Consider the following 13868-nt stretch of genomic DNA (forward strand, 5'->3'; position numbering starts at 1 on the left):
GAACGATATCAGGCTATATTGCATTTTCTCAGACAGACTAACTTATCTGATAGCCTTTGATTTTTGTTTTCTTTCTCCGAGGGCAGCTGGATTCACGGCGTATTGATTATAGGATAAAATATCAAAGAAAGATGTCTAGTTTGACTTTGGTAAGAGACATAAATCCTTTGAGGACTGTCAGGAACAGCACCCCGTGTAAACATCAGCCGACATTCCTGAGTGGCTTTCCTCTGGTCCTCACGTCACGCCGAAGGATGGCGGTAATGCACACGGTCGCTGTTTGACAACCGCCAATAAAACCCACGAAGAAGAACCCGAGGTCGGTTTGGATAATGGCGGGTGTTCTGACAGAGAAACAACTTGCTCGTCATGTGTATTCTTTATTGGAGGTAAACATTGAATACAATATTAACTAAATAAAGTCATAGTTGTGCTCACATAGCATTAAACGCTGCTCTGTGATTTGTTTGAACGGTTGGACGTGAGCGGCTCATTAATGCACTGAAATGATTAGTGATGTTTTCTAAGGGACTGTGTAGCTGATTTGTCATCGGTACATGTTGGACTTGTTCTACATGAATATTTTTACAGCCGTTTTCCTGCTGCGTCCTTTCTTCTTGATCTTTTGACTGCTGCCTCGTGCGGTCGAATAGAAACAGTACTGCTGGAGCCACAGATCCGCTGCGCCTTTGGTCATGACTCTTTTCCTTTGCCTTGATGTGACTCTGTTGTCGTGTGTGTGTGTGTGTGTGTGTGTGTGTGTGTGTGTGTGTGCCGTGTGCGTGTTGAGGCTGCGTCCTGCCCCTTGGTTGAAGGTCTGTACCTGCAGGAAGCAGACAGTATGCTGCAGCTGCTGTGCGCCCCCTCACAGCACCGCACGGACATACTAGCGTGGATCTGCAGCAGGTAGGAGAAGCTCTGCTCATGTACCACAAATAATCTGTTCATCATTATGAACTCAGCCGTGTGTTCACTTCACAGTATCAGCCCAAGCTTCACCAGTTCAAAGCCGATGTCAGTGAGATCCAAGGAGCCTGATGTTCTGACTAAAGGTAACGTAGCTGTGCACAGAGTCCACCAGATGTTTTTGCTGCTTGACACCAACTGTGGTGGTTTATGTCCAAGCAGATATGGCTGTTCTTGGGCAGGAACTTTTGCTATGCCGAGCATCTGATGTGGACCTGATTAGGGTGAGAGTTTGTATTCAATTAGTGATGTTATTGATTCACACATACAGACATGCAGCATCACAACACAAATGGTAATCACACATCCATGGTTCTGTGTTTAATCTCTGAAGGGTGATGCAAGTCCGCGGCGGCAACTTCAGTTTCTGGAGCAGCTTTTAGCTTTCGTCCCAGGCTGCGTGAAGTCTACTGGGCACACAGCTGATGGAGAGCTGCTGCTGAAGGAGTTCTTTGGTGCTGAGAATCTGCCGCACCTCACACAGACACTCAGTCCTGCGTTTGACCCTTGGCCGACACACATCAAGTATGTTTGCTGTCTGATGATCTCTTCTTACACACATTGCTGAAAGACTCATTCATGGATGCTTGGTGAATCCTAATCGAATTCATTGTGTGCTGTTGTACAACCACAAATCAGAAGAAGTTGGGACGTGTGTTAAAGCAAAGTCAAACTGAAACCGTGCTTTGTTAAATCATCTTTGACCTTTATTATATTGAAAACAGTACAACAGCACATTATTTAATGTGTTCTTCATGAATTTTATTGTTGTTTTCAAAATAAACACATATTCCAGTCTTGGTTCTTCCAACACATCCCAAAAGCAATTGGAACAGTAAAGCATGTACTGGTTTGTAATGTTGTCACTTAAAAGACGTTTAGAGACTGAGGACACTGAGCGATGAAGTGATTCAGGTGTCATTTTGTCCCATTTCTTCCTGCAAATACGTCTTAAGCTGGGCAACAGTACGGGGTCTTTGTTGTCACCACACATTCTGGACTGGAGACCTGTCAGGACTGCAGGCAGGACTTTGTAACTTTGTTCTTTGGTCCAGAGCACACAGCATCCATTTCTCCCAAAAAACAGTGATTGATGGTAAACGGACTGGTTCTTTTCTACTCTTCTGAGCACTCAAAGTGCTGTACGCAACTTGTGTATTCACACAAGCACATTTTCTGTGTGCTTTCTAACTAACATTCACACTCTGATGGATGCATCGGAGAGCAATTTGGGGTTAGTATCTTGCCCAAGGATATTTGGCACGCAGACTAGGGGAAGCCAGGAATTGAACCATCAACCTTCCGATCAGTAGATGACCTGCTCTACCGCCTGAGCTACTGCCACCCAATTGATGTGAAATTATTGATGTGATCACAGTGTACGTTTCCACTGTGACGTGGTCCATCCCAGATGCCTGTGAGCCCAGAGAAGTCCACGGCACTTCTGTTAACACATGGCTTCCCTTTCGCTCAGTACAGTTTTAACTGCCATTTGTGGATGTAACTACATACTGTGGTACTTGACAAAGGTTTGCCAAAGCGGTCCTGAGCCCATGCGGTGATATCGCTTATAGATGAATGACTGTTCTTGATGCAGTGCCGCCTGAGGGATCGGAGCGGTTGTTCAGCTTACGCTTGCGCCCTTGCACTGAAATATATGCACTGAAATTCCACCAGATTCCCTGAATCCTTTAATTCTATTATGCACTGTTGAAGGTGAAATATCCAAATATCTTTCTTTGAGGAACATTGTCTTTAAACATTTTGTCTCGTATTTGTTGCAAACTGCTTCTCCTTGGCCCATCTTTGCTCCTAGAGACTCCAATAAAAGGACTAGACCTGCACCTGTTTCCAGTCAGATCATTATTTAACCAATTTACGTGATTATGAGCCCTAAATTGCTCCTGTCCCAACCTTTTTTGGAATGTGTTGCAGGTCTGAATGACAGAAAGGGACAAAACATGAAATATTTTGTGTTCATATTCTCTGCAATGAAACACGAGTCAAAGGAAATTTAGAAATCGCTACTTTCTTTTTTTTAAATTTGTTTTCCAAACTGTCCCAACTCTTTCTGATTTGGTTTGTAGGTGAGAAGCCTCTCTGACTTCTTTTCTGTACCTCATAGGGCTCTGTGGAAGAACACCAAGTCATCTTATAAGCCAAACAGAGAAGAAAATGGAGATATTGTTGCCCTTCTACAGGCGACTCAATCAGCACTGGAGCAGCTGCAGTCAAAGGTCTGACAAGGAGAAAAAAAGGGAAACTGTTATTAAAGCACCAACAGAAAGCTCAAACATCTTGTTTGACATGTGCGACTGTCATGGTGGTAAAGCATGCCGTTTGCTTCGTCCCCTCAGTGTGTATTCCTGAACAGCGAGGCCCAGAGTCCTCCCGCCTTCTCTCCAAGCTCACTGCGTGTAGCAGCGTCTGACCTCCAGCAACTGATGGCCACCTTCAGCCATGTTTATGAGACAGACCTGAGAGTTTACTGCAGCAGAGACCCCCCCAGCTTCAGCTCAGAGACAGAAGTCTTCCAGAGGGTCCAACAGCTGCTGCTGGCCTGCAACACGGTACTCACAAATAAGCCCACTCTGTTAAAGTCACACCTGTGTCATTTGGACACCCACAGTCCCAGAGACTTGCACATTAAATCATTTTAGGGCTGCCCTTAAATCATTGACTAAATATTAGCAAATGAGGAAAGTCTCAGTTGACCAAGTTTGGAGTTTGGTGGAGGGAAAGCAAAGCAAATCATTTACCTTCTTATTTACAGACGTGGCCAAATGTTTTGAGAATAACACAAATATTAGTTTGCTGCTTCAGTTTTTACGATAGCAATTTGCACACACTCCAACTTCTTTACCATGAACATGAATTTGACCGAGCAACCCAACGATCATATGACCCCCTATGACAGGGGTAGGGAACGTTAGTCCTTGAGGGCCGGCATCCTGCAGGCTTTAGATCTCACCCTGGGTCAGCACACCTGAATCACATGATTAGTTCATCAGGCCTCTGAAGGACTTTAGGACATGTTGAGGAGGTCATTTAGCCATTTCAATCAGCTGTGTTGGATCAAGGACACATCTAAAACCTGCAGGACACCGACCCTCGAGGCCTGGAGTTCCCTACCCCTGCCCTATGAGCAAGGACTTTGGCAACAGTGGGAAGAGAAATGGAGATGTGTCTTAATTCTGGGAGTGTGACTGCACCTCATACACTCCCCTTTTAGTTTTGTTACTGTTTGAATTCCTGCATTTCACAGCGTCTGTTCTCGTTTTTCGTGCCCACACTCTGCTCTTTTGTTTCATCTCAGTAGTACCTGGGATCTACCTGCTGTCAGTCAGAGGGCTGCCGTGAAGCTTTTCCCAAACTCCAGTCACAGACTCAGATATTAGCTTCCAGCTGTTCTCTTTCTATAGACACTGATGATCTAAGTGAAGACACGGTTAAAAATAATACATTTACAGCCAGAAACAAAAACCTGTTTCTGTAGCTAAATTATTTTCCTCCTCCTCAAACTGAATGGTGTTTTGATCATTCTGTTTTTATAACCCAGCAGTTGGTGCCACGTTGATGGGAAGGTGTGCAGACACAGGCAGCTGTACAGCCAACTTCTGCCTGGTCTGACCTGAAACCTCTTCAGGTCCTAGCTTTGCATACTAATGGCTTATTCGGGGTTGTTGTAGTGGCAGCAGATACCTTGGACGTGTTTCACAGAGGTGTTGAATCTATCCCACCAAACGTCTCTGAAACAGTTAGTCTGAACCTTCATTTAGTCCGGACTGTTTGCAGGCCTGATAGCAGGTCGGTGTAACTAATAAACTGACACTGCTCGTAGGACAGGAACATAGTGACGTGTTCTGTCCTCTGGTGTGTGCGTCTGTCAGGAGCTGGAAATGCTGAAGGAAGTGTCAGAAGCTTCTGAGTCGGTGAGCGAGGAGGTGAAGCAGCTTCAAATGCAGCCTCGCTACTGGAGCCGAGGAGAGAAGCACACGTTACGTAAGTCAGTTTAACACTCATATTTAGAGTTTCTTACATATTGTTTATTATTTGTTTCCTCTTTTTTCTCCACTAGCTGATCAACTGGAGAAGGTTATTGGGCGAATTGGAGGCTTTCTGTCTCAGCTTAGTTCATAACGTCATTCAGAGGGATGCACTCATCAGATTCACTGAAGAGGCTCTGGTGGTGTTAAGACGGAGACAACACAGCTTGGACGTGTTTCACAGAGGTGTAAGGGACAGACGTGTGTGTGGTCACTGCAGTCAGACACCCTGTTTAATCTGAGCATGACTGACATGTTGTTGTGTGAAACAGAAAGTGTCACTGTTGGTGAGTCGAGAGTTTTTACATCGTTTTTTTTTTTTTGAGAAATCAGTGATGACATTAAACATGTTGCTATGCTTCTTTGTTTCATGATGATTACTGAAACTGACCATTTTACACTCAGCGGTCACGTCACATCCCCCTGCAGTCGTGATGGGAAATACCCCAGACCAGAGTGGGAAGAGAGTATGTTCCCTACAGTTGGGGTGAAGGAAGCACCATGAGTCGCAAAGACCAAAATCACTCATGTACTGTCTGATTATTAGGATTCAACTTTGTCATTACACATGTATGAATACAGGGTAACAAAGTACAGTATAAATACAGTATAACTGGAGGACAGCAGAGTTCCTGCTGTATTGAGGGAGGGGATAAACATTGTTTATCACACCACAATTATTAACAGTAGTTCAAAGGTCTTATTAGATAAACGTGAGCTCAACTTATCCTTGTTTTATATCTCATGTATATATGGTTTCAAGCTCATGTACAGGGGTGTGATTCAAATATTCAGCCTTCAGATCACCAGCCACTCTATTTCACACAGTTTTACTCAATCAATCAATCAATCTTTATTTATAAAGCACTTTTCATACAAAAAAAAAATGTAGCACAAAGTGCTTTACATGGTTAAAAGCAGCCCCCCCACACACACACACACACACACACACACACGCGCACACTTAAAAAGTAAAATTGGACTGGGTACACATGAGCCAAGTGAGGAAACACTATCATGGGGAGCCGTCTGCACCGGAAGCCGGTCACAGACCGCAGCCTCCAGGCTGGGCACACAGCAGGAGGGAGGCAAAGAAGCCCCCCAGCCAGGCTGAGAGGACCCCCAGAGCCCCAGCAGCCACGGTCGATCACAGCCCCGGTGCAGAGAGCGCCCTCTGAGGAAACACTGGAGATATGACCTAATAAGAGTATATACTGGGTAAAAAGATAAAATAAATAAGAACGGGATACAATATAAATATAAATATAAATAGAGTAAGAAGATTAAAAAATGAATAAGAATAAAATCAATAAATATTAGGTAAAACCTAAATTAACAATAGAATAACAGGATAGAATAAATAAGCGTAAAATAAATAAACGTTAAGTAAAAGCTAAATTAAAAAGGTGGGTCTTGAGCCTGTTCTTAAAAACATGTACGTTCTCTGCGGCCCTGAGCTCCTCCGGCAGGCTGTTCCACAGACGAGGACCATACCACTGAAAAGCTGCCTCTCCGTGAGTATGTGTCCTGACTTTAGGGACAATCAAAAGGCCAGTACCAGAGGACCTCAAGGTCCGCGAGGGTTCATATGGTAAAAGCAGATCTGAGAGATAAGAAGGCCCAAGACCATTAAGACATTTAAAAACCAATAAAAGAACTTTAAAATCGATCCTGAAACACACGGGGAGCCAGTGCAGCGATTCTAAAACCGGTGTAATGTGGGCCCGCCCTCTCGTCTTCGTCAGCACACGAGCTGCAGAGTTTTGTAAAAGTTGTAAAGTTGAAATATTCTTTTTAGGAAGACCAGAGAGCAGGGCATTACAGTAATCAATGCGACTGGTAATAAAAGCATGCATCAACATCTCCGTGTTGGCCCGAGAGAGAATAGGGCGGACTCTGGCTATATTTTTTAGATGATAAAATCCAATTTTGGTTACATGTTTAATATGTGGGATAAAACCAAGCTCAGAGTCAAAAATAACACCCAGGTTTTTCACTTGTAGCGAAGGACATAGCGAAAATGCCTGTAATTTAGACAAGAGTTTTTCTCTCTGAGCCTCAGGACCGACAATTAAAACTTCAGTTTTGTCCTGGTTAAGCTGTAAAAAGTTTTCTGCCATCCAAGATCTTATATCTAAAATACAGTTAAAAAGGGCATCCATTGGTCTGGTGTCATCAGGAGACATGGAAATGTACAGCTGAGTGTCATCAGTGTAACTGTGGAAGTTCACTCCATGCCTCCTGATGACACCGCCGAGAGGGATCATATACAAATTAAAAAGTACAGGGCCTAAAACTGACCCTTGAGGCACACCACATGTCATTTTATGGATCTTAGAGGAGCATGTATCCATACTCACCATAAAAGTTCTGTCTGAGAGATAGGAAGTGAACCAGTTGTGTACAGCACCAGAGAGGCCCACCATGTGTTTCAGTCTGTTTAAAAGAATAGCGTGGTCTACTGTATCAAAGGCTGCGCTTAGATCCAGTAGCACCAGGACTGAGAGCTTTTGGGAGTCCCAGTTACATCTAAGATCATTTAAAACCTTTAGGAGAGCAGTCTCTGTGCTGTGGTTCACCTTAAATCCAGACTGGAATATCTCCAGGATCTGTCTATCACTCAAAAAGTCATTAATCTGAGTAAAAACAAGTTTTTCTAAAGTTTTACTTAAAAATGGTAAGTTGGATACAGGTCTGTAGTTATTAAAATCATTACAATCCAAATTGCTCTTCTTCAGAAGGGGCCTCACCACCGCCGTTTTAAAGGCAGCAGGGAAGACACCCAACTGAAGAGAGCAATTCATCATGTATAAAAGCTCAGCTTCAAAAGATCCATAAAGTGTTTTAAAGAGTGAAGAAGGGATTGGATCTAAAAGACATGTGGTGGGTCTCACTGTGGAGAAAAATTTCTTAAGGTTCTCAGCATTAACCAGGACAAAGCTGTCCAGTGTCTCCTCGGGTACAATCGAGCCCTCAGATGTGTTTAAAATCATATCGCGAGAAGATAAAATATCAGATCTGATGGCGCTGATTTTTCCCCTGAAGTGGTCTGCAAACTGCTCACAGAGCAAGTCTGTGGGGGTTCTGTGGGAGCTGTTAAAATCAGGGTTAAATAAATGATCTATGGTGGAAAAGAGGACCTTGGGATTATTTTTGTTATTACTGATTATTTTGGCGAAGTATGAATTTCTTGAATTCCTTAATGTATTATTGTACATTTTAAGTTGCTCGCAAAATATTTCATGGTTGATTGTATTTTTATTTTTCCTCCATCTCCTTTCTGCTGCCCTGCAATTTCTTTTGAATTTTTTGACTTCTTCGTTTCTCCAGGGTGATGCATGTTTTACATTAATCTTTTTGGTGGTGAGTGGAGCAACGGAGTCAAGGCTTTTCTTCAGTTTGCTGTTAAAATGACTAAAAATAAAATCACAGGGTGCAGGTAAAATCACAGGGGGGCATTCGTCTAAAACCCTGGTAAAATTTGCAGCCACTTCAGAGGTTAGATAGCGCCTCCTCACAGTTTGCACCGAGGTCTCCCGCTGAATAAAACCGGTGATGTTAAAAAACACACAGTAGTGGTCAGAGACAGCCAAGTCAGCAACAGAAGACACACTGGTGGACAGCCCATGGGTGATGACCAGGTCCAGGGTGTGTCCTCTGTTGTGAGTCGGCTGCGTGACGTGCTGGGTAAAATCCAAACAGTGAAGAATGTTTAAGAATTCTTTTGATGCAGGGTCAGAAGGATTATCTATGTGCAGGTTAAAATCACCGGTTAAAATTATCATGTTATATTTTGAATGTATGTTTGTTAAAAATTCTGAGAATTCCTTGATAAAAGCAGCACTGTCTTTAGGTGGTCTATAAATTGTGACAGATAAAACTGGAGGGCTGCTGAAAACAATAGCATGGAATTCGAAAGTGGTAAAATGATCAAATAAAATTTGTTTGGTGGTGAGTGTGTTGTTGGTTAAAGATGCAGTCCCACCACCTCACTTACCACTTCTAATAGAAAAAGAGAAATTAAAATTTGGTGGGGAGGCCTCAGTGAGAACAACTGGTGCATCCGAACCCAGCCATGTTTCAGTTAAAAATAAACAGTCAAGTTTATTATCTAAAATTAAATCATTAATAATAAAAGACTTGTTCAACAGAGAGCGGACATTTAAAAGTGCCATACTGATTGAGACCGGTGGATTTTTGACAACAGAGTTGAATGGATGTTGACATTTTTGAAGAGGCCGGAGGTTATTAATGTTTTTGGAGTTACTGGATTTATGATAATTCTGTTGCTCTCTGTTTGTGATTATAACGGGTATTGTGTTGACTGTGGGAGAGAAAGGTCCGAGTCCAGAGTTTTGTGTATTACTGTTAAAAGTGGAACAAATATAGGAGCCGGGACCAGGGGAACATCAGTCAGTGACAGACAGATCAGCAGGTAATGTCGGTTTGGGGTAGTGACAGGGCCGTGTGCGGGAGTGCTGTACGCCAAATGCCAAATTGGCGGACAGCAAACGGCGTCCCCAGGCGTTGAGGTGGAGCCCGTCTGCTCCAAAAAGATGCCTCCTCTCCCAGAAGGCATCAAAATTGTTAATAAAACCCACGCCATGGGAGACACAGGCGGAGGAAAGCCAGGTGTTAAGGTTGAGCAGCCGGCTGAAACGGCCTATCCCTCTGCCACAGGTGGGGGTGGGCCCGGAGATAAAAGCACTCACCTGCAACTGACCAAGGAGGCTGAAGAGTTGGAGGAAGTCCAGCTTCAGCAGCTCAGATTGCTGTTTGGGGATGTCATTGGTGCCGATATGGATGATGAGCCGGTTGGCCTGTGGGTGGGATGCCAGAATGTTGGGAATTCTGTCCACTATGTCGGCAACGGTGGCTCCCGGGAACGACAGCGTGAGCGCCCCCCTCATCCGCACGTTCCTGACGATGGAATCCCCGAGGACCAGCGTGGAGAGAGGAGGTGCCATCGGGGGCTGCTGGCCATCTGAGACGCCCTCGCCGCGGCACCGGGGGTGTTCAGATGGAGATGCGCCAGCCGGACTGCGTGAGTGACTCCCAGGTAGCCGCGCCATGGGTCCTCTTCTCCGAGGAGCCGGGGTGAAGCACAGCTCTCCGCGGTGATTTTGCACCACAGCGTCGGGTTGCCCGCCGCGGCTCCGGGGGCGTAGTGTGGAGATGGCGCAGACCTCAGCGACACAGCGGGATGGCAAGGGCTAGCGGCCAGAGGAGGAAAGTCCACAGGATCCAGGACATTGAATTAATGTCCTGAGCCTCCGCCTGTGTCTCCTCCTGGCCCCTCCACCGCGCGGAGGTGGCCCCTCTGCAGCCACCGCGCGTCTCAACCATGGTCCATGGCGCTGGTTGGAGTGGAGTGGAGCTGACCAGAGCCTTGGGTCTGGCCCCTAGCTGAAACCAGGAGTTCTCGTCCGTGGCAGAAACACCAGCGACGCAAGTTGAGAGCCTGTGTTGTCTGTTGGCGGGATCTTGGGACACAGCAGCTGGGTGGTTCACTGTGTCGGCTAGCTCAGCGCTAGTAGCGGTGGTTTGAGCTTTGCCAAGGAGGATCGTGTCAAGTTCGCGTTCAGCCCCCTGGATTTGGTATAGCGTGGATATCCTTTGTTCCAGCTCGATCACTTTTTGGCTCAGGTTGATGCAGCTTTCACAACTGGATGTTGAGGTAAGTGGTGCCATTCCGAAATCTCGTATCGGCAACAGCGTCAAAAACAAAAACAGAAACCGCCACTTTAGCTTACGTTAGCTAGTTGCGGCAGTTGCTAGCCTCCTGTTCTCTAGCAACTCCTGTTCTCGTACAAACAGTGAACACAGTTGTTTTTCTGGTGAGACAGCTTGAGTTTTCTCGGTTTCTCTCTGTTTTTCCTTGTTGTCCGTTTTTGTTCTTACAAGGATTCTGAAGGAAAGCAAGAGAGCAGTTTTTCCTTGTTGTCTCATGAAGTCACAAACATGCTGCCAGCTGCTGTTTGCAGTAAAGTCAAGCTGTGGCTCGACTTTACTCAGCCTGCTTCATGTGACAGAGAGCAGCTATCTCATCCACCCTGTTTACAAGGGGAGCCTTTCCAAAGACACTGGCTGAAACAAAAGCAGAGGGGAGCTAAACCAGTCTGTCCAGCTCGTACACCCAGTATGAGATTGGAACACAGTCTAATAAATAAAAATCTAAAATCAGGAGCAGAGAAATGTTATTATGGTCAAAGAGATTTAAAAACAGCTGAACTCTTCACTTTTGGTGAAATGTTGAAACTTTTCTAATCACAGAAGTAGACAGTTTTAAACTGGTCTGAATCCATCATAATGGGAACAAGAGGATAAAAAATCCCTTGTGAACCCAACAGAGCACCTCAGTAAAGGACGTATAATTCTTCTCATTGCTGCAGGCAGGCTGTCACACCGATTCGTGTTGATTCGTGTACAGCGATATTAAAAGACAAGACATTTGAGAAAGATGAGATACTCCAGTTAAAAGGCTCAAAGTTCTTGTATTATGAATGACACGGGTGTTGGAAAGTGACAGAGAGGCATGCAGTGGGAGTTGCTTAACAATCCTACAGGAGGAGCAGCCAGACTTGATCCTGTCTCCAGCCTCGAGTTTTTCTGCAGCCAGTACAGCACAGACTCCAGCAGCAGGAAGAAGAATGGCAGAGCACACGCTTAATGCAGAGGACATGGTTCTAAATAAACTGGGCGGCATAGAGGTAAGCATCAAGCCTGTCTCGTCCTCTCTGCCCTCGGGGGCCATGGTGCTCGTAGCTGAAAGGCCTAAAGTTTGTCCAGTTTGTGTCTGCACATCATGAAGCTGTTACTGAAGGTAACGGCAGAATTGTATATGGAATTATAGCTTGTGTAGGGAAAAACAAACTTTTTATCCTGTCTTGGGGCAAACTGACCAAACTTCTGAAGCAAAAGTAAAGCTGTGGCTCTCTCCCCACCAATCATTTAGACACGGGGCTTTTTCATAGAACCAGGTGTAGCTTCTTTCTAGCAGGACTTTAGTCTCACCCACATGATGTTCTACATTTCTGTTTCTGAGGAGCCAAAAGAAAGGTGGATCAAAAAGGCTAAAACAGCTCATTTTTGACCTTCGATGAACACAAAAGCCCAGCATGAGATAAATAAGGATCATGTTGAACTGTGATTCAATAATAAAATTAAGGTATTTGATGTGAGCTTAAGAAGTCTCTTTTAATCTCATCCTACCGATAAATTTAACAAAGGCTGGGGCCATGTGTCGTCACGTGAAGATAGCGACGGGCATTCTGAACCTGCTTTAAAGTAGCTGAAAGTAACTATGTGTTCTCTTAATACTCAGATCCACATCAGGCATGTGCAGGCTATGCTATAACAAAGATAACCTGTACAGTGATGAAAACTGAGAACGTCCAGGTGAACAGAACCAACCTTTTGGGATTTACCTGGATGTTTGAGCATGCAGCACTAATCCCTGACATCACATCAACCTCGAAGAACAATCAGAATGACAAAGTCACAAAAAACAAAAAGATTAATGATTCAGTTCAGTGTCACTTCATCATTATGCTATTAAAGTCCATGATAATAGTCTTCATTGGCAAGTGACATCATTGACTTTGTCTGAATGAAAATGGCTTAAAGAAACAGCTGTGCTTCTCTCTGTGTTATTCCAGTTTGAGTGAAAAATACTTTCAAAGTATTTTTAGAATAGAAAAGAATAGAATAAACCTTTATTATACCACGGATGAGAAATGTGGGTGTTACAGTTCTTATAGCAGGGGCAATATAAAATATAAAAGCTGTGATGGAGAGGCTGCGGTGTGGGACAAAGTAAATGTATGATTGCTGCTAAAGAACTGATGGAAGTGTCTTTGTGACTTTTTAAAGAGCAGGATAAGTTTGGGGGGTCTCTTTTCTGTGTAGTGAAAAAATGACAAGAGGATGTGAATCTCAGATTGATTGTTATTTTAATGAAAGGAAGAAGTGACGCTGAAAAACTAGTGTAGTGGCACTCTGTCTCTATTTCACTCTTCTGTACCATCTTTAGGAGTCAGTCCGGCAACATGCATTTGAAACGCGAGCAAGTCCAGGTACTTTTCTTGCGTAAAAGATGTTTATTGAAACTTTTAATTTACATGGCAAGACTCAGTCAAAAAACTGTGTTGCTTCCAGCTTATCTGACTCCCCAACTACGTAATTACAGTGTGCCGGAAGCCCAAAATACTAAAAAGCGCATTAGAATGTCGCACTTGTATATTCTATACCTTTAACAAAACAGTATTTTGAAATTAACTAGAAATTATATTCTTAACATCAAACATGTATATTTCTCCTCTAATCATTTTACCAGTACCAATAAAATTAACCTTTAATTGGCTCTTACAACTAGTTCATGCATTTATTACTTCCAGCCTGAACTACTGTAATTCATTATTATCAGGATGTCCTAAAAACTCCCTGAAAAGCCTTCAGTTAATCCAAAATGCTGCAGCAAGAGTCCTGACAGGGACTAGAAAGAGAGAGCAGATTTCTCCTATATTGACTTCCCTTCATTGGCTCCCTGTTAAATCCAGAATTCAAACTCCTGCTCCTCACATACAAGGTAATGACCTTGTAGTACCATATCACCCTATTAGAGCACTTCGCTCTCGCTCTGCAGGCCTACTTGTTGTTCCTAGAGTATTTAAAAGTAGAATGGGAGGGAGAGCCTCCAGTTTTCAGGCCCCTCTTCTGTGGAACCAGCTTCCAGTTTGGATTCAGGAGACAGACACTATCTCTACTTTTAAGATTAGGCTTAAAACTTTCCTTTTTGCTAAAGCATATAGTTAGGGCTGGACCAGGTGACCCTGAATCCTCTCTTAGTTATGCTGC

General features: G+C 44.1%; 1 protein-coding gene across 1 annotated transcript; it reads left to right on the forward strand.

Moving 5' to 3' along the window:
- Positions 1-200: 200 nt before the first annotated feature.
- Positions 201-10754, forward strand: haus7 (HAUS augmin-like complex, subunit 7). Its single transcript, XM_085146764.1, has 9 exons — positions 201-389; positions 791-906; positions 982-1052; positions 1129-1190; positions 1301-1491; positions 3092-3203; positions 3324-3536; positions 4857-4968; positions 5045-10754. Exons 1-9 carry the CDS (start codon positions 333-335, stop codon positions 5104-5106), a joined length of 996 nt encoding a protein of 331 aa, XP_085002890.1. The 5' UTR covers positions 201-332; the 3' UTR covers positions 5107-10754.
- Positions 10755-13868: the final 3114 nt, after the last annotated feature.

This window comes from Neolamprologus multifasciatus, chromosome 20 (genome assembly GCF_963576455.1).
Source record: "Neolamprologus multifasciatus chromosome 20, fNeoMul1.2, whole genome shotgun sequence".
Taxonomy (NCBI): Eukaryota; Metazoa; Chordata; class Actinopteri; order Cichliformes; family Cichlidae; genus Neolamprologus; species Neolamprologus multifasciatus.

Bases quoted from the DNA above. Each gene is read 5' to 3' on its own strand.
- haus7 (XM_085146764.1), top strand. From the start codon at position 333: ATGGCGGGTGTTCTGACAGAGAAACAACTTGCTCGTCATGTGTATTCT. The intron at 3,204-3,323 runs GTCTGACAAGGA...TCGTCCCCTCAG, and splicing joins TGGAGCAGCTGCAGTCAAAG to TGTGTATTCCTGAACAGCGA. The intron at 3,537-4,856 runs GTACTCACAAAT...TGCGTCTGTCAG, and splicing joins TGCTGCTGGCCTGCAACACG to GAGCTGGAAATGCTGAAGGA.